Source organism: Mixophyes fleayi, chromosome 1 (assembly GCF_038048845.1).
Source record: "Mixophyes fleayi isolate aMixFle1 chromosome 1, aMixFle1.hap1, whole genome shotgun sequence".
Taxonomy (NCBI): Eukaryota; Metazoa; Chordata; class Amphibia; order Anura; family Limnodynastidae; genus Mixophyes; species Mixophyes fleayi.
In genome coordinates, this window is record NC_134402.1 from 316,833,411 (window position 1) to 316,854,868 (window position 21,458).

At 36.1% G+C, this 21,458-nt stretch overlaps 1 protein-coding gene across 1 annotated transcript; it reads right to left on the reverse strand.

Annotated features, from left to right (window-relative positions):
• Positions 1 to 5,757: 5,757 nt before the first annotated feature.
• Positions 5,758 to 21,458, reverse strand: LOC142152638 (olfactory receptor 10A2-like). The gene is made up of 3 exons (XM_075209509.1): positions 21,402 to 21,458; positions 16,777 to 16,842; positions 5,758 to 6,699 (listed from the first exon to the last, which is right to left on the reverse strand). The coding sequence occupies exons 1-3, from the start codon at positions 21,456 to 21,458 to the stop codon at positions 5,758 to 5,760; spliced, it is 1,065 nt and encodes a 354-aa protein (XP_075065610.1).

A 21,458-nucleotide genomic window follows, 5' to 3' on the forward strand; every position in this document is an offset into this window, starting at 1 on the left:
CTTGAGAAGATCTGTGTAAACGTGATACAAGCATGGATGAGTTGCCAGTGGAACTAGATAGAATATTTGGTGATTTTTTTTATTCCCATGCTTTTGTCCATATCAAAGGCCTTGATAGTCGTTATTCCGAAACCATGCAAGGATCTATTGGCTACCTGAGTCCTATTGCCCTATTTTGTTTTTAACAACAGATGTTAAAATCATGGCTAAAGTCTTAGCTTTTTGCTTTAACACCAGTATTTCTCAGTTGATCCACCTAGACCAAACTGGTTTCATGCCAGGGAAGTCCACCTCAATTAAATTGAGATGCTTCTTTACTCACCTACACATGCTGAGAGGGCATGGGAGTGGGGCTGTGGTGGAGACTTTGGATGTGGCCTTTCTCTGGGAGGTCATGAGGGATTGGTCCTAAATTTATAGCCTGGGTGTGGTTGTTGTACTCTGCTCCTGGGCAGAGGTTCACAGCAGGGCTGTCCTCTCTCCCCAGCTCTGTTCATCATTGCTATTTCTGGTTTGATTGGAGCGCACCCTGAGATCCATGGTCTACGGGCTGGGAACAGAGTTGACAAGATAACGCTATACAGTGACTACATGCTCCTGTTTTTGAATGATTCAAGACCATCTCTTGCCACGCTGTGAAGCTTGTGGATGGTTATGGTGAGTTCTTTAACCTTCGGATTAACTGGTCCAAATCAAGAATATTCCCTATCAATCAGGAGTTGCTCCCAGGTGATAATACTTCTCATCCTCTATAATGGACACTGAAATTCAAACATTTAGGAATTTGGGTGACAAACTCAGCTGGTAATTACATGCCACTTAACATTTACCCAGGGATCAGTTATCTAAGGCCACAGTCTCAACATGGAAATAACTGCCCCTGTCCATGTTGGGGCAAGTGAATTTGATAAAAATGTTCCTTCAGCTTAAATTTCTTACCACTTGCATCATGCTACTCTATATGTCCCTAGGTGGCTATTTTCTAAGTTCCATAAATATTTGTCCTTTCTGGTCAGAGGGGAGAGACGGAAGAAAATGAAGTTGCCTTCTATGTTGCTATGCAGTTAGCACACTTTAGGGAATGAATTGGTGGTGCCCTGATGGCTGCTTTGAGGCGTTTCCTTGAGATGGGTCCTCCCACTCTCTTATATAGACTTTATTAGGCAACTAAGTCTCAGGAGTTGCCCTGTTTTTACTCAGACAGGCACTAATAATATGGAACATGATGCAGTTGAAGAGCAAGGATGTAGGCCCTTCCTGAAACTGCATAAATTGTAATGTTTCTCCACGTGACGTGCTTTGAGAATTATTTCCCTTGGCCACTTATATATAAATGAAACCTACAAACTTTTTGCACAGTTGCACATAGACTTCCCCCTCCTAAATTAAATAGCCTCCAGTAAAAACTATTTTGATCCTGTATGCTAATGCCCCCCTTCCCTGACTGCTGATAACCTTTGGTGACTGAGAATTGGGTGGGAGGTGGATTTGGGACCTCTGGATGATGAGGACTGTAATTATATGTTGTATATTGCCAGGGAGATTCAATTTTATATTTTGCATAAAATATATTATTCCCCTCATAGGATCTATCAGATGGGTGTCAGGACTGAATCAGTCTGCCCTAAATGTGAAGAGTATTCTGCTGCCTTCTGGCATCTGCTCTGTAGTTGCCCTCTGGTTGGGACTATTTTGGTCGGAGGAGGTGGTTGGCATAAAAATACAGGTATATCTATCCCTCTATTATTTCCTAGGATATGCATGTTTGGACTTTAACACAATCTCCTTCTTAGCAAGAGTGTGATCTGATATGTTATGAACCTCTTACATTGGCCAAGATAATCATTGCCAGAGTGTGGAAAAAAACTGCCTACTTTTACTAAATAGATTGTCTTGGTCAATGAGGCTGTAGGACATGAAAGGTTTGGTTACCAATTCTGCAAAACTATGTCAAAGTATTCTAGAGCCTGGTCCAGATGGGATAGGTTGCGATATGCTGTGTGGTCGCTGGTGGAGGACTAGTAATTTACTTCCTATGGGATTCCAGGGCGATTGTCTGGTCCATTCAGAGGTGCTTGCGAGCAAATTGTACGCCATTTACTGAAATTCTGTTTGTTAGCTGAGGAACCTCGACCACACCACAGGTGTTACAGTGCCTCCTAAGAATCTGTAGCTCATGGAATTATTCTCATTGTTCTTTGTATTATCTTATTGCACCACAACTCTATTGGGTGTTTAGGTTTTAGTGTTCTTTGTTTTGGGTGCACTTTTTCTTTTGTATAGAGTATAAGATGTTTTCTTTTCATTGTATGTGCTGTATAATTTCATATAAAAATATTTGATTTAAAAAATAAATAAATTAATATTTGCGATTAATAGCGAATTTACCCCGAGCAATCTCGGTACTCTAGTCTGCAAGGACTTCGGGCTGCCTCTTCCTCAGGTTGCTCCAGCTGTGCTGGAGCTGCACTATTGTTCGCCTGCAATTTAAGAACAGGTGCAGACTGACTATATATGTGAGACTGGCTATATGTGAGAAAGATTGATGAAGCGGTAGAACAATTTAATTACCTCATGCCTTGCAAGCTTTGCAGTCTGCTTGTACATTAAATATTGTAAATATACTTACACCAAAAAGCGGCCTTGCCAGGCTCATTATATCTCTGCCAAAAACACAGAACAAAAAAATTAAATAATGTCTTAATTATGTATGGTGTTACATAGCTATACATAGTAGAATACATATACAAGACTGACATACAAATAAATAAACACACAATACTATTTTAGGCTTGTAAAATACTATTCAACAGGCAAATAACTTTTTAAAACAGATAAGCATTGCTAATGTGGCACTTTACTATGGTATTTCACAACAATTAACATTTAAACAATTTCATCATCATCAACATTTATTTATATAGCGCCACTGATTCCGCAGCGCTGTACAGAGAACTCACTCACATGAGTCCCTGCCCCATTGGAGCTTACAGTCTAAATTCCCTAACATACACACATAGACTAAGGTCAATTTTTATAGCAGCCAATTAACCTACTAGTATGTTTTTGGAGTGTGGGAGGAAAACGGAGCACCCTAAGAAACCCACACAAACACAGAGAGAACATATAAACTCCATACAGATAAGACCATGGTCGGGAATTGAACTCAAGACCCCGGTACTGTGAGGCGGAAGTGCTAACCACTGAACCACCGTGCTGCCCGTGCAGCCCATTTACATTAGTATGTAGTGCAAGACAAATATATATATATATATATATATATATATATATATATATATATATATATATATATAAAATTACCTCTTGGGAATGATAAGGAGATCTCAATAATGTACAAATATATCCAACTCTCAAATACAGCAGTCTTCACAAAATGGCACTCTAGTAATCTCCCTCCATGGATCTTAAATAGTGGTGTATAATGAGATAAGTGTATTGTTATTTTATTATTATCATTTATTTATATAGCTCCACTAATTCCGCAGCGCTGTACAGAGAACTCACTCACATCAGTCCCTGCCTCATTGGGGCTTACAGTCTAAATTCCCTAACATACACACACACTAGGGTCAAATTAAAAGCAGCCAATTAACCTACCAGTATGTTTTTGGAGTGTGGGAGGAAACTGGAGCATCCGGAGGAAACCCACACAAACACGGGGAGAACATACAAACGCCTCACAGATAAAGCCATGGTTGGGAATTGAACTCATGACCTCAGTGCTGTAAGGCAGAAGTGCTTACCACTTAGCCACCGTGCTGCCCGTGTATGCAGGTGTATGCAGGAGAATAGTTCAAACTTCCATTAGATGAGGCTGGAGTGATGCTGTGTTTGTTCATTTACGCTCGAAAATGGAGCCGATGTTGCTGTGTTCACTGCTGTATGTCCCGGATATGGGAAGACGCAGAGTGATTTTGCATACAATACGCTCAAAATTAGCAGATATATGAATTCATGAATCAGGACCATTATGTTTTAAGCTACTTTGGTTAAAGTGGTAAGAGGCTTTTCTACCCACTTGATAGAAAGGGGCAAAAGAGTGAGACAGTGGCCTGAATGGGGCTAGGTGTTTATTATTTCGAAAGTTTGGAATGATGTCAATTAAAGCACTTTTATTGTTCAAGTCTGAGTTATGGGTTATTTTTGCTCCTGCACACTATATTACTGACAATGGCTGCCACCTGAGCTAGTTCCCTGGATATGGCCAATAGTGTTTACAAGGAAATTACTGACATTCTTTTATAGGCTGGCTGCATATCACTGAAATGAAAACTGCAAAACCACTCTGCAAGTTCCCTATTGTGATGTCATTTACCTACTTTTGAATAAGGGCATCTACTTTTTGCTAAAGTGCATGGATCTAATGGCCATGGTGGCAGTATCTGGAGGAGCATCAAAGTTTGCCCCAGGTGATGGTATCGCAGAGACTATTCTGCAAATGAATGACTCACTGTATGTAAATAGTAATTGATTCTACAAATTTATTTCCTTTAGGCAAAACATTTCCTGTGGACTCCAACAAGGAACATTTCAAAAATGAAATTGCATTCAGATCATATTTGTTCCATTAATACATAGTCAGAAAAAAAGACCTACAACAATGTGCTGATGTCTTTCGCTCATTTTGTACGAAGCTGTTACAAAGGATAAATTAAATATGTGTCTTGGCACACGATTTTTGCATGTATCAAATTTACTAAAAATATTTACAGCTTTCATAAGCCTTATCTGTGCTTATCACAGTGCCAAAAACATGAGGTTTTAATTTTTTAACTTAAATTGCTATATTTAATCTTATTTATTTTATTTTTACTTATTTTCATTTTATACTATACAATTTTGCTTTTTTTTTTTTACTTTATTTTTATTTTTTCTCATTCATATAGTGCTCCAGGAGAACCATCTCAAATAATTTCTTTCTGTTCATGTCAACACATAAACTTTTACACAACCTGCCGCGTGTCCCCCTGCTATAGTGCCACCCACCCCAGGCTGGTTTGCCTAGTGCTGGTTATGTGAAAATCGGGGGGACCCCACGCAATTTTTTTCCCTGATTTTCACGTAACCAGCAGGAGGCTGGCAGCACTAGGGTTAACAGTGCTCGGGCGGGGGACCCCAAGCTTTTTTTACAAAATGTATCTATTTTTAAACTTTTGACAGCTGCCGGACCTATGGCTCTATAGACAGGGTCAGTGTAACAGTGATGTGTTTACTATTCATGCAAAAAACACAGGGGAGTTAGCTAAAGACGAGAGTGTTTCACATCACAGCAAATCACCATAGAAGACCAGTGATTTTTAAGATCAGAGTAAAAATCGCAGAATAATACATCTGGCAACTTGGGGACTAAAATCGTGGGTTATCACACGCGATTTGCTTCGATTTTAAAATGCTGAAAAGATCAGACCTTGATACATTTACTCCCATATCTCTGCTATCTTGTGCCAGAGCCGCTTATAATATTTGAGAAAATTTGAAGCAAAAATAAATTTATGTGCCCTGGCATATTACTCACAAATATTTTGTAAATTGTACTATGAATCATAATATATTAAAAAAACAACAAACCTGTTTTTTAATTTAAAGCTTATAATGAAAGTAAACAACCTCTTAACCTGGGAACAAATAAACCAAAAATGCCATGGTGAAGAGAAATTATTAATTTTATTAACTTGTTATATTTGCTAAATTTTTAATTGTACACAACAGATAAACATGTATTTCTTAACTGTAAATTTAGATAAATTTGCTTATAAGTCTCTTCATTGCGTTTTTAACCTCTGTGTTCCTCAAGCTGTAAATTAAAGGGTTCAACATTGGAGCAAAAACTATGTACAAAAGAGACAAAGCTTTGGCTCCTCCAAGTGTATCAATAGATTTTATTCTGATATAAGTTATAGTACCTGATCCATAGAATAAACTTACAGATGTAAGATGGGAACCACATGTAGAAAATACTTTGTTGCGCCCAGTTGCTGAACGGATTTTAAAGATGACTTTAAAGATAGATACATAAGATACAAGTATAAAGAAGAAAGGAAAAAGAATAACCAAAAAACCAAAAACAAGAATAGAAATGTTATTACCAAAGGTGTTAGCACAGGCCAACCTCATCACAGGAAGTAAATCACAGAAAAAATGGTCAACGATGTTGGAACCACAGTATGGCAAGTGAATGACCAGCACAACATTGGTCAAAGGTAGAAATATCCCACCTAGGAATGATGCCAGTGAAAGCTGTAAACACTTTCTTTTGGTCATAATAGTTACATAATGAAGAGGGTGACAAATGGCCACAAACCGATCATATGCCATGAACGCAAGAATTAAGCATTCTGTTCCACCAAGGAAACAAAAAAAATAAAGTTGAAAAGCACATCCAATAAAAGAAATAGTTTTGTCTATGTGCAAGAAATCTCTGAGCATTCGAGGAACTGTTGTTGTAACAAAGAAGATTTCAGTGAAAGATAAACTTATGAGGAACAAGTACATGGGTGTGTGAAGCTGTGATTCCAAGGTAATTGTCAGAATAATTATCACGTTACCTGTCAATGTAAATAGATATATTAGTAGAAAAAAGCTGTAAAGATATGGCTGCAAGTCAGAAGAGAGGCCCACAAGAATGAACTCAGTCACTTGTGATTCATTTCTTTTAGGTATGAGTAGTGATTTCCATTCCTATAAAAAAAAAAGTTCGGTACGGAAGTACAAAATTAAATATGGCAATTAAAAGCCAAACTATAATTTACAGAGTTAAGGTTGAGAAAAAAAGGGGTCCATCGAGTTCAACCTTTCATAAATTGATCCAGAATACGGCAATACCCCACTGTGACATTTGTCATTTTAGCCTCACAGGGTAAAAAAAATGACTCCCTGAACTTACAAATGCTCTTTGGATACATTTTCTGTATCAATCATTTTCTGTATTAATCAACCCCATAATATCATTTAATAATTATGAATACACATTTATTTTCTGGTAAAAGTCACCCTTATGCAATCCATTTCTAAATTCTATTAGTGAATTTACCACCACCACCTCGTGTGGTAAGAAAGTTTAATCACACTTAAAGAAGAAATCAACCTTTTCTCCAGACATCACTAAATGTCCACAAGTAAAAATTTATCTCAATAAATTTTTATTACAATATGAATATCGGTATAAATATCGTTATAATTTGAGTAATAAAGAAATCAAAGCCCTTCAAGAGATTGAAAACTGGGATGCTATTGTAATAAAACAGTCCGACAAGGGGACAACTTAACAATACTGACTGCAATAAATGTCTCAGTTTTAACCCCACAGCCAATTTGGCACTCTGTAAGGATTTAATAAACAATGCATACAGTACTGCAACAATCTCAAAAACTGATTATGAATTTGAATTTGATGATGAATGAATTATGAATATTAATGAAAGCAATCCCAAATCATTAAGAGTGTTTGCTATGGAAAAACTTAATTTGGGGATTAAGGGAGGTGATCTCCATTGAGAACTTCTGAAACGGGAAGCAAAAAATATATTTTTAATGGGGAGTTTGATTCCCTATAGATTAAACTACAATAATAATTTTACTGTATACGTTTGTCATGACTTGATGAAATTATAACTACATCTATATACAAATATGATCAGATGAGCCTCTAATTACCCATAATGCATAATTTATAGTGTTTTTTGAGCTAAATAATTATAAGTTTGGACAAATGTAAATAACATGCTTTTTTACCCCTTATAAAATGTAATTATCTTAGTATTACATTGTATTATTTTTTATCACATCTTCACTATTTTAATGAAATATTGGTTATCACAAATCACTATTCACCTCCTTTTTTATATGATAGGGTTAATCTTTTGTGATATTAAAACAATTGTATTTTTAATTATATTTAAAACTTACCTTAGCAACATATTAAGTATGTTTAATATATCATACAGTTGGGAGTTGTGCTCTCTCTTTAAGAAACATTATTAACATGTATCTATATGATGATTTGTTGCATACATGCTTATCACTCTTGTAGCCTTGACAGACACGATCGGAGTGACCTATGTTTACATATATATCTCACTCTTGGAGAGTGACCAATAGAAACATCAGAAGGGTTGTCCCTTAACATGAATTTCATCCTTATGGAATAGACTTAATGCCTCTCAGATTAAGAGCATAGTAACTGTTTGACTGGTATCCACAATGGATGTCATAATAAGGATGTTTCTTCAGTATAAAAGACCAATCATCCCCACGGTTTACCCTGATAAAGTCCATTAGCGAAACTCACATCAGCTATTAGCCACGCTAAACTGCTTGCTCCTACAAACCACTATATTCAAACCATGAATTCTTCAACTAAATAGGGATAAGATCTTGAAATAATTAATGCAACCACACTATACTTCTGAGACTGGCCATTTATATTGTATGAATGGAGAATGATTGAAAGTATATAACACCATAACTGCGGACATGTTACTAACTGCTGTAGTATGAGAATGAAATTGTTTATTAAGATAGAGTCTTCCACTACAAATCAAATAGTGAACTACTTTTAGAAGCAATAAATATGATGATAAGAGGGAATATGAAAATATAGCTAATTATTGAAGCCTGTCTATGTGAGATAAATTTGGTGATGGATATTAAATAATCTATATAATTTAGAGAAACATTTTTGCTGAATTAGCATTTGCTAAATTTCGGTTATGACATGAAACATATTGACTTGGAGATAATTAATATATGTGGAATGAAGATAGGAGAAGAGATATTAAAAGGAGGAAAAAATCCCCTTATAATTAATCACTACAATACATTCAAGCAGCAGCATGCTTGAATATTTATTCAAAAAAGATATTTCTTCAAATCCGATCCTTGCTAAATATGGACATGTGTATGCCCCATTACGTGCTTTTTAAAAAAACACATATTATGTTCGCTTTGCGTTCTCTGATAAATAAGGCCCACAGTGTGTTAAGACACTTGTGCCTTTCACTTCATGTACCTCCTTTACTTTTAACTATAGTGAACATATATTTTTCACTTTCTGCCTCAATGTATTGGTATATTAATATATTTCATAACAAAAAGATCATTTAAAATGTTAAAATAGCAATACTATGAATAATAATAATAATAAATATTAATTTGAATCACTAAATTGCTTAACTTGGAACTAAAATAAATTCAATATATCCTCTTTTTAAAACTAAAAAAAGTAAAATACATTTATTTTTGGTTTCATGTAAATTGTTATAGCTTTCTTCTCTAAAAGCAAAGTATGCTTTTAAAACATAGCATAATCGTAACAAGAAAATTACATTTCTACATTTTAAAATATGCATTTATATTAATAAAAGTAAGAAACAAATTTATAATATTCAACTTTTTGCAGAACTTCAGGTTCAAATAAAATAATAATATATAAAATATAATGGGAAAAAATACATGAAAACACCAGAATGAAATATTAATTTGTTGGCAATGAAATAATTGCACAATAAATGTAAATAGAAAAGTAGGCTAATTTTACATTTTTCAATTCCATCCAATTTACTTTTAATTCCTGTTTTCAAGTCTCTCTATGTTATTTTTTATTGTATTATTAGTTCTTTTTGTAATAATATTGGGCCTGATTCATTAAGGAAAGTTAAGTAAAAAAAATTGAGTAACTAGTCTCCTGGACAAAACCATGGTACAGTGCAAGGGGTGCAAACTAGTTTTCTATTTTGAAAATAAGTTAAATACTGTGTTTTTCATGTAGCACACAAATATCAACTTTAAATTTCAATGTACAAATAAGTTATCAAGTATTTGTGTGCTACATAAAAAAACAGACATTATTTAACCTATGTGCAAAATAAAAAACTAATTTGCACCCCTAGTATGGTTTCGTCCAGGAGACTACTTACTGAAATTTTTACTTAACTTTCCTTAATGAATCAGGCATATTATTATTATTATTCCTGATTTTCTATTGTTAATTTTCTTGCTCAGTAAACACAACTGAGTTAAATGGTAATTTGATTTTGCACCAGCAAAAAGAAATCTAAAAATTTGATCTGTTTAAAACCATCAAAGTTGGTTTAAGACCAGATTTGCCAAGTTTAATCTACTGCATGTTTGTGCAAAAGAGGACATTCAAATTTTATGGACCTTTTCAAAATGTACATTTTTTTTAGGAAACTTTATCTCATAATCATTGTTTTAGGCCTGTAAATTTGGGAGCAAATCTACAAGTCTTGGAGAATACACTTACTGCCTCAATATATTGGTATATTAATATGTTTCATAACAACAAGAAAATTTAAAATGTAAAAAGAATAAAACTATGAATAATAATAATAAAAATAATAATATTAATGATAATAATAATAACAATAATAATAACAATTTGCATCACCAAAGTACCTAACTTTGGGATTCACAATATACTCAATATTTCTTCTTTTTAAAACTGAATTTTGGAAACATCTTTCTTCCAAAAAATTAAAAACAAATTTGTTTTTGGTTTTATGTAAATTGTTATAGCATTCTTCTCTAAAAGCAAAGTAAGCTTTTAAAATATAGCATAATCACAGCAAGAAAAATAAAAATTTAGCATTTTAAAAAATGCATTTATTTAAAAAAGTTAAAAACAAATTCATAATATTAAAATTCTTACACAACTTCAGGTTTGAATAAATGAATACATAAAATATAATGGGAAAAAAATACATTAACCCACATGTTAGAAATTACTAGAATAATTTAATAATTTGTTAACAATGCACATTTAATGTAAAGACAAAATTATGCTAATTGTATCTTTTTAAATTTCATCTGATTTAGTTTTAATTTCTGTTTTCAAGTCTCTCTCTATTTTCTTTATTTTACTGCATTATTAGTTCTTTTTATTACTATATTATAATTTTTCCTGATTCACTGGAACCGGGCATGATGTAAGGAGTCTATTGTTAATTTTCTTGCTCAAGAAACATAACTGAGTTAAATGGTAATTTTGGGAGTAAATCTAAAAGTCTTGAAGAATACACATTTGCAAACCAATAGTGTTCAATATTGATACAGAAAATCATGCCTACCGTATCCAACATAATAGCATGCTCTGCTTTACCAGATCTGCTGGAAGATGTTATCAAGTAAATCAGATTATAAAACAATCCTTTCCCTTAGGGTCAACACAATATAGGAGCTCTGGGTATTTGAAATCCCATGTAATTTTTATTTTTAACATTTGAAGACACAATAAAACTAATGAAGAAAGAAATATCAAAGAAGAAAAAGAAAACAAATTTAGTGCTACAACATTTGCATACTGTTTCATATAATGTTGATAAAAATGTAGCATTATTTATTTATTATTGCTATCACTTATTTAATTTAGAACTGAGAAATGTCTGATACATAGGGTAGGTGGCATTGCTTTGCCACCATTTCAGGCCCTGGAATTTGGGACCCTACCCCACAGGAATGAAAAGTGGCCTGACCACACGTATCAGCTTGGAGAGCGAAGTATAGACCTTACAGTTGAGTCTGTGTGTCCTCAGGGATACAGAAAGTCTGAAAGGACTGCTTGGTGATGAGTTGAGCCAAGGGCTCAGAGTGAGGTCAATCAATGACTTGCAAAAAGAAGACAGGAAAGTCTATAGGCAAGAAAAGGTGAAAGACATCTATAGAAAGGTGTTTGATAAGAGTAACTGGCTGTGGAGGGAACCATAAAAATATAAAAACTGAGTTGCATTTTAAGCTACTTCAGCTAAAGTGGTAAGAAGCTTAGCTGCCCACTTGATAAAGAGTGAAAAAGCAGTGAGTCAGTGTCCTCGATGGAGGCTGGGGCTGAGTCATTAAGGAGAACAAGGCAAAAAAGGAGTAAATTTGATCCTGGACAATGTTACAATGCAAGGGGTGCATTTAGTGCATTATATTCCAGATAAAAAAAATACTGTCTTTTTTGTCATGTAGCACATAAATACTTGATAACTTTATTTTTACAATGAAATTTCAGTTTGATCTAGGACAGGGGTGTCCAACCTTTTAGCTTCCCTGGGCCACATTGGAAGACGACGAGTTAGTTTGGGCCGCACATAAGATACACTAACAATAACGATAGCTGATCATCCAAAAAACCATAGAAAACATAGTTAACATATATATATATATATATATATATATATATATGAGAAAAAAGGTGATATATATATATATATATATATATCACTTCTTTTTCAAATCCCCCTATACTTACCTTTCAATCGCCCTGTTCAAAAAATCCTCACTAGTTATTATACTATAATCACTTTTTGTATTGTTTCGATGCAATATCAATAAAGTGCATTTAAGCCAGGCATTGTATATCAGGGTGCCCTGACCAGGCCTGCGGTACCTGACAAATACATCACTGTGACCCCAAATTGTGACCTGTTTTGCTAATTACAGCACTATGTTAGCTAAGGGATAACAACTTATAATGGGCCAAAGAGAATAATATTTAATGCCCCATTAGTATTACAAGTAGAAGTATGTAGCAGGGAGATAAGGTCCATGATGCTCCAGGACCAGGTGACTTTTATTCACTGGTCATTGTCCCTTGAAATAATAGAAAAAATCTCCCTTAATTTCCCTTTTAATCGGCTTGTTCTCCTGTCCTCTTCTCTTCTTTTCTCCAATTCTGTGCTGCTGATTGTTCTTCTCGCGCGGGTGACTCCTCTGTGCTGCACTCCGCAATGGATGTTGGGCATGATGACATCACGCCCGACATTCACTGCGAGCACCGCATGGAGGAGGAGACAAGGGAGGGAGCCGGAGTACCAGCTGACGTGACCGCGTGACAGCAAGGTAAGTATTTTCTTTTCTTTTTTTTGCAGGATTTTTTTTTTTCCATTAACAGTGCTGCCCCCTTTCCACAACCAAAACTCCTTCTGGGCCACATTTACAGGCCGTGGGTTGGACAACCCTGATCTAGGACATGCTGTACTCCAATTATAAATCTGTTCCCACATTTTAAATTTACATCCCTATTCAATGCAACATGGTTTTGCCAAAGTGCAAAGTTATTCCTTATTTTTGCTTCACTCTCCTTAATGACTTAGGCCCTAGGGGCCTGAGTCATTAAGGAAAGTAAGTAGTAAATGTTCTCCGGGACAAACCATGTTACAATGCAAGGGGTGCAAATTAGTTTATTGTTTTGCAGATAAGTTAAATATTGGCTCTATTTAGATCTAACATACAAATACTTGCTAGCTTTATTTTAACACTGAAATTTAAAGTTGATCTAGGACATGCCCTATCCCAACTATAAATCTGTTCCCACATTTTAAATTTACCTCTCCCTCCAATGCACAATGCAACATGGTTTTGTCCAAAGTTACTCCTTTTTTGTGCTTTGCTCTCCTTAATGACTCAGGCCCTAGGTGTTAATTATACTAAAATTTTAGAGTACTTTCAATTGAAGCATTTTTATTGTTCTAGTCTGAGTTATGGGCTATTTTTGAACCTACACACTGTGGCACTGACAAAGTCTGCCACCTGAGCTAGTTCCCTGCTTTTGGCCAAAAGTACTTAGCATGAAATTATTGAGAATCTTGAACAATCCTAATATAAGCTGTTTGCACATCACTATTATTATTATTATTATTTTCTTTTATTTCTTAGGCGCCACAAGATTTCCGCAGCGCCTTACATATACAAAACAGTATACAATACAGGGTTAAACAATACAGAACAATAAACAAATAATACCAAGACTTCGGAAGCTCCAGGCATGGCTATTATATTGACGTTGGAATCACTAAACCACTAAACTGCAAAATTACAGTGCAAGTTCCCTATTGTGATGTCATTTGCCTAATTTTACTTAAGTGCTTATACTTTCTGTTATAGTGCATGGATCTACAGGACATGATGAAAGCATTTGCAGGACTATCAAAGTTCATCCTATTTGACAGTAAGAGCTTTATGGAGTGCCTTTATTTCTATATGAGGATTAAGTGAACTTGTACACCCACTTTTGAACTGAAGATTCAATTTTGTGGGGCATCACTACTTTAATGAGATAAATGGGTGGAGAAGATGCATTTACAGGGTATTGTCCATCTTTGCTAGTGAGTGCACTGCTTTTCCATCTCTTCAAAAGGACTTGATTTCTCCGCCACCTCCACCAACCCAAGATACATGTCCTGGAGATTAACAAACCCTATACTTTTAACGGGACATATTTTAAACTTATTTGCACTCCTTTGGGAAAGAACATTTTTAGGTGCACTTAAAATCCTTGTAATAAAAACCGATATACGCACAAATGAATCAGTCAATTTAAGAGAAATAGATAAATGGGGTGGTTCTAAAGTCATTATGAAGTTTACAAGTTTCTCTGCTGATCAAAAGAACATGGCACAGAAGCTTTTTTAGGAGTGTTTACAAAGTCTGTAAACACTATAGTAAACTTTCTGAAATGTGCTTGGTGATTATTGTATATATACCAAAGCATTGTGTGTACAAAATTTTAAGGTCAGCAGTTTACTGGTTGTGATGTATATATACAAGAAGAAGTTTGTTTATCTGTGTGTTTGTTTGTTTGTTTATATTTAGGCAAAAATTTTACACCCCTGCGCCAATTTGGATGAAACCAACGCGAGGTGGTAAAATTGGAATCTGGGCAGGTTTTACCGGGGTTAAGGTGCAAGTCGGACCTTCCGTTTGTGTACACTGAGTAGAACTTTGACCCGGAAAGCCTGTTCTGAGCCTTCTACGGAATGGATTTGAACGACAATTTCAAAATACTTTTAACATTCGATCCCTGAAAACATACTAGGGGTGTAGGTCTCAGTCGGACCTCCCGCTGATATACGCTGGCCAGAACTTTCACATGGGGAGCCTGTTCTGGACCTTCCACTAGACGGATTTGGTTTGTTTGCCTGTCCAGTTATAAATTCGGACACCCCTGCACTGATTGGGATGAAACCAACACAAGGTGTTCCAGTTGGAATCTGAGCAGTTTTTAAGGGGGTTAGGGTTCTGGTCGAAACTCCCGTTTGTGTATACTGAGCAGAACTTTGACCCGGGAAGCCTGTTCTGAGCCTTCTACTTTATGGATTTGGATGAAAACTTCAAAAGACTTTTAACATTGTATCCCAGAATACATATTAGAGGGGTGTAGGTCTCAGTCGGACCTCCCGTTTGTGTTCACCGGTCAGAAAACTTTGACCTGGGGAGATTGTTCTGGGCTCTCCACTGGATGGAATTGGTTTGTTTGCATTCAGACACCCCTGCACCGATTTGAATGAAACCAATGCAAGGTGGTCCAGGTGGCTCCTGGGCAGGTTTTAAGGGCATTAGGGTCCCGATCAGACCTCCCGTCGGTATACGCTTAGCAGACCTTTGATCCGAAGAGCATGTTTTGGGCCTCTACTGGATGGATTTGGTTTGTTTGTCTGTCCGGTTATGCATTCTGAAACCCCTCCACCGATTGGATTGAAACCAATGCGAAGTGGTCCAATTGCATCCTGTCCAGGTTTTAAGGTGGTTTGGTTCCCAGCAGGACCTCCACCTGTTCTGAGACTTCCACTGGATAGATTTGGACCAAAACTTCCCAGACTGGTAACACTGGATCACAGAAGACATACTAGGAGGCTGAGATGCCAATTGGACCTCCCATAGGTGTACGTTGGCCAGTGCTTGGACCTGTGGAGCCTGTTCTGGGCCTTCCACTAGACGGATTTGGTTTGCTTGACTGTCCGGTTATGCATTTGGACACCCTGTGCCAATTGTGATAAAACCAATGCAAGGAGGTCCAGTTGGATACTGGCCAGGTTTTCGGAGGTTTTGAGTCCTGTTCGGACCTTCCCTTGGTGTACACTGGTCAGAAATTGAACTCTGGGAACCTGTTCTGAGCATTCCACTGGATGGATTTGGATGAAAACTTCACAGACTTGTAACATTTGATCCTAGAAGAAATACTATAGGGTTGAAGTCTCGGTCAGACCTCCTGTTGGTGTACGCTGGCCAGAACTTTGAGCTGGGGAGCTTCTTCTGAAGCTTCCACTGGATGGATTTGGATAACATTTAATATAAAAACAAAAATGACACTGGGCAGCCACCTAATGGGTGTGTTGGCAGAGCTTCTAAGCTGCTAATTATTTTTTAAAATTTGTGTGACAGTTACATCCAACTCATTGTTAACTTAATAACCTGAAGATTTAAATAAGGGCAACTTTGGGTATTTCAGCTAGTGTAATATGTGTATATATATATATATATATATATATATATATATATATATATGTTACAGCTCATGCCCCAGGCCCAGGTATCAACCATAACCGCTTTAGAGGTCTTCGCCTGTAGCAGCCGCCTTTCCCGTAGAGCTAGACACGCTCATCCATTGAATTGTTCAAAATGTGCACCTTTGTGAATAATAAGGGGGTATTCAACTTTCACTCAGTATGAGTTGAGTCAATTGGAGAGTGGATTGAAGTTTGCCCTAGCAACTTTACTCAATATTTGTAATTTATTTGTGGACCTCAACAAATATGTGTGGACTCTAAGCTCAAACAGATATTTTGCCCAAAAAACCTGAAAAGGATGCAAAATGAAGTTTCACCAATAATTTCAGATAGTTGTGATAAAATAGCTGTAAGTGAATTGGAATTCTTGAGGGAAGAGTCGAATACATCTGAGTCATTGATTGAGATTGATTTGTATGATATTAAGACCCATATCTTTACTAGGATTTTGAAGAATAAGTCTGCTTTTTACCTGCTTCAATTCAAGGGACCGCTTGTAGAGAATTTTTATAGGAGAACGATGGAGGATTTCTGTAATCTTTATGAAAAAACATATAGGGAATAATTCAGAGATAATCTGACAATAAATGAAAGGAAAGATCTAATGGGCGTTATTGCTGATAAGACTGTGATGATCAACACAGCTGATAATATTGGAAGTCTGGTTGTCCAAAATGTGACAGACTACCGATTAAAGGCATTTAGTTAACTAACTGATGTAGGTTTTTATAGCAAACTAAAAATGGACCCTACCTCAGTATATCAGCAAGAATTGAAACATTGTTTAGATAAGGTCCTTACTGATAATGTAATTACAAAATATGTTAGTCAGTTTTTATTTATACAGTATCCAGTAATACCTATGTATTATCAATTGCCAAAGATCCATAAGTCACGAGTTGCAACCCCTGGAAGACCAATCATTTTGGGAGTGTGTTCCTCATAAGTAATTTATTATTTTATGTTGATACACATTTTCAAAGTAATTTTTTTCACTGAAATCGCACATTAAAGACATCACAAGTTTTTTGCAACTGATAGATAACATAGATTGGAAGGATTCCTATTGTTTACCAATCTGTGATGTTGAGGCTTTATATTCAATTATTCCTCATAACCAAGGCCTTGAAGCAGTAGAATATTTTTTGCGAAGAGAAGATAATATAGATTCTAAAGTGTGTGAATTTATTTTGCTGTCAATCAAGTTTATTTTGCAACGTAATTATTAATTTACTTTTGATTCTCAAATTTATTTGCAAACAAGGGGAACTACCATGGGAACCAGGTTCGAGCTATGAGAATCTTTATATGGGTCTTTGTAAAGAGAGGTACATATGGAGTTCAGCATTTATAGCTAGTTCTTTATGGCAGGTATATAGACGACCAAAATAGTGCTCAGACGACAGTGGCTCTTGGCATAAGCTGTGGTAGTGTTGGATGGCCCACCATTTCTGGTAGAGAGATAGATATCTGAAATTCAGGGATCAAAACATAGGTTAGCAGTCAGAGAGATAGCAGGTTCCAGAATGCTGGTTCACAGATACAAGCTTAACAGAATAGCAGCTTGCTGATGCTCAGCCAACCATTTTATAGGGGATGTGAGTCACCAGTCAGTCACATATGAGTGCAGGAAAGATTACATTTAATATTCAAAAAGATGTGGAAAATCTGCAAATGTAGATGTAAAATGTGTCCGTCGCCTAGTAGTATCTGCAAGTAAAAGAAACCCTGCATCTGTGGCTGTCTGTATCAAGATGTTGGAGAAGTCATATGGTTCAAAATGGTGACCACCACATGCAAACATTGAGGCTTTAAGGGCACATGAGACTTCCGAACAAGTAACAGGATAACTCAGGATATTAACCACAATTGTTACAGAGATGAGTTTCACCTTTTGTAGCAAGCCAGCAGCATCTGCACCACATACATGAAGCATATTTATTGTACTGTTAAATATGACAATGACATGATACACCTACTATGCTGTATACAATGGCCCCAGTAATAAGCACACTGTACTTCACATAATGTTATTATCATGTTATAAAGATTGTGACTGGATCACTTATAAGTAACTTATGATATAAAGTTATTTAATAAAGGAAATAGCACAGGGCACTTATTTATATAATTGCAAATGCACTTATTTTTTATATTGTGTATATTTTGATAGGGGAAATCTTTATTTCTGAGACCAGGGAAGAAACTCATTTGTCTTAACTTTGCTAGAGGAAATGCACTCATGTCTGAGGTATATGTTTGATTTCTGATAAGCATATATTGAGGAAGTCTGTGTGTAGTTTCTAGAGAATGTCCTCATTAAGGCTAATTAAGTCTATTCAATGTGAATTACCAACACTTGAACACACCACAGGAGGTCGTTATTGTGAGTACTTGAGTGCCTTTTGTTAAGGGTGTTAGAACCTGTCTGAATATTGTAAACATCATGTGATGTAGGATATCACAGAAGGGTAATTTTGTTAAGCATAAATTACATTTAAAATCTAAGAACATCCTGAGATCTGATGGAAATCTGAGGAAATCAGTTTGATATGGAAGTTAAATTGTGTTAGATGCAGGATTAGAGTACATCCTGATGTTAATGTTTGAATTAAATATTGCAGTCTGTGTGGAGCCTTCTCTAATCAGGGGGCTGGCTTACCCCCTGTCAAGATTAGTCTCTAAAACTGTATAAAAAGAGAGCCCTTGTACACTGAAATGTATCATTCTGATGTTCCATCTGACCTGACCACTGATACCTTTAATCAGTGGAACTATCCTTGTCAGGACACTTGTGCTAAATAAACATCACTCTGCTTCAAGACCCTGCTTGACAACCTCTTCAATATTGCTGTATTCCTGTGACCTACAGATTAGACCCTAAATCTAATCCGTCCTCCGACTATTCTGAAGTTTGGACCCAGCTACTAGTACCACCGCTCTGCCGCTACCCAGCAGCTCTGACCAGTGTGATAGGCCAGGATCCATCCAGAGCACTCTGATCCATATTAAGCGGTCAGGGGTTCCAGCCCAGGTCTACCAGCACGGGAGTACACTAGCAGCGATAGTTACCCATAAGGAACATGGTTCCCGATGCCATAAAGGAGTCCAGTGGTGGCAGCAGGTTCCTCCTACTGGGACAGGATGGGCATATTTGGAATGACCAAAGGGGACGGTGGCAAAGCAAGCCCAGCCGGTTCCTAGCAACAACAGGCAGGGTGGCATAGGTGGTCCATCCTGTCACAAAGATGATGGCATTTAGGATAATTTACTGTATATACTTCTTATTGTGGAATCATGTCATAACTGTTCATAAAGTATAGCCAAACGTGCCCATTTCTGCTATATATGAAACCTTTACTTACTGTTTAAAGAAGGAGAAATAGAATAAATACCTTTCGGCGCTTAATAAGGCTGTGGTTCAAGTTTGCTTATTGCAAGGGGTCTATAATCCCTACAAAAATCAGTATATTAAGAAACAAATATGCAATAGCATACTAGAACCACAAATAAATAAGTAATCCATGGAAAATTAATAACCTTTCAATATGCTTAAAATCCCATTTAAAATTAGCTATTTTAAACACATTTTAAAACATATGATTATATAGCATAATATACAATATCTATAAAAATAACCATAGTTAAACACCATGAATAAGCATTTCTAAATTCTACCAAAACTGCTGATTAAGTATATGCACATGTGTTCGCGGCTGTTCTGAATGCCCAATATATACTCAATTCCTAGTTAATGAAATATAGTCAATATTTATGTCCATTAATTGTGAACTTTCTTTTGTGTGTATGCTTATATTCTCTTCTCAAGTTATAAACCAGAATTTAATTGATCAAATACTTGTAATATTGTACTTGCTAATGAAATATCACAACAAATGAATTTGTATTTCTTCTCTACCCAGGTACTATTACATTTGAATTGAAATATAGCTTTATCCAGACAAAAGTTCTTCTACAATTCTCCCAAGATGTAAATTTTGGAATAATACCAATAAAGGGTAGTAATAATTTGAAAGTCACTCGCTCATGTGGTGCCAATCCTGGATATTATACTGTGCTCTTCCACAGCACAGGGCTAAATAAAAATTCTCATTTTTGCTTTTGTACAGAGGGGAAAGATTAAGATGAAAGTCAGCTACCGGAGCGTAAAGGACAGCTGGTTCTCTTGCCAGAGGGCTGGATTACTCCAGCAATGAGACAGTATTGATGTTATAAAGCGGTAAGCTGAGCTGCAGAACCTCGTCGGACCAAAGCTGCGTCAGCACGCTTCAAACCACTTGCATCTATTATGTTGTTCACTGCGCCTCTCTTGGCTTCCCTCTCACCTAATTCCCCTATTACGGAGAAATTCTTAGTATCTTGTCCTTCCTCCACTGATTCACTGGACTCTGTCCACAATAGGCACTAGAACAGATATAGATGGAAAATTGAAAATATCGATATAATGGAAAGCCACAATTCACCAGTTGACAGATGACCCCAGACTTTTATGATATTGAGTTTTAGAGCCATCTGATGCATTTCATCACCTCCTAGCCTGTTCCTCACAGACATATGCCCATAGGTAGTTAACCTCTCTCTATAACTAGCATGTTAATCAATTAACCCATTCACACATGAGGTCATTTATTCACAATTCATTAACCATGGAACACTTCATTCTATAGAAGACAAATTTAGCTTAATAAACAACAGAGTGAAAAAGGAAAAAGAAAGAAAATAAAAAAACAAGGAGACAAATAGTTATAATAAAATGTGCAAAAATGTCCAATTAATATGGATTGTTAGCAATGAAACTATAAAAAATAAAATAAATACATCATAAATATAATATGATGCATAAATTTATTTAAAAATTATAGCTGCCCTGTTGCACTAAGTAATATACCGCAATTAAAAATAAAGATAAGGTGGAATGGCCTGGCAATCAAAATTGAAGTGAAACGACGGCAATCAGCAAAGCTCTATCGTGAAAGACTGATATTCCCTGCCATCATGGACATTATGTTCCTTCAACTAGTTCTTCAGCCCTGCTGTGTCGACAGTCACCTGGCAAGCAGTTTGGTCTGCACTTACCTCTCCTGTAATCAAAACTCCATCTCCCCCAAGTGACGACCATAGCGTGAACTCCAT

Bases quoted from the DNA above. Each gene is read 5' to 3' on its own strand.
- LOC142152638 (XM_075209509.1), bottom strand. From the start codon at position 21,458: ATGGAGTTCACGCTATGGTCGTCACTTGGGGGAGATGGAGTTTTGATT. The intron at 16,843-21,401 runs GTAAGTGCAGAC...TTTTTCATAAAG, and splicing joins GAGTTTTGATTACAGGAGAG to ATTACAGAAATCCTCCATCG. The intron at 6,700-16,776 runs GTAAAAAGCAGA...TTTTTTTTATAG, and splicing joins GGTCCCTTGAATTGAAGCAG to GAATGGAAATCACTACTCAT.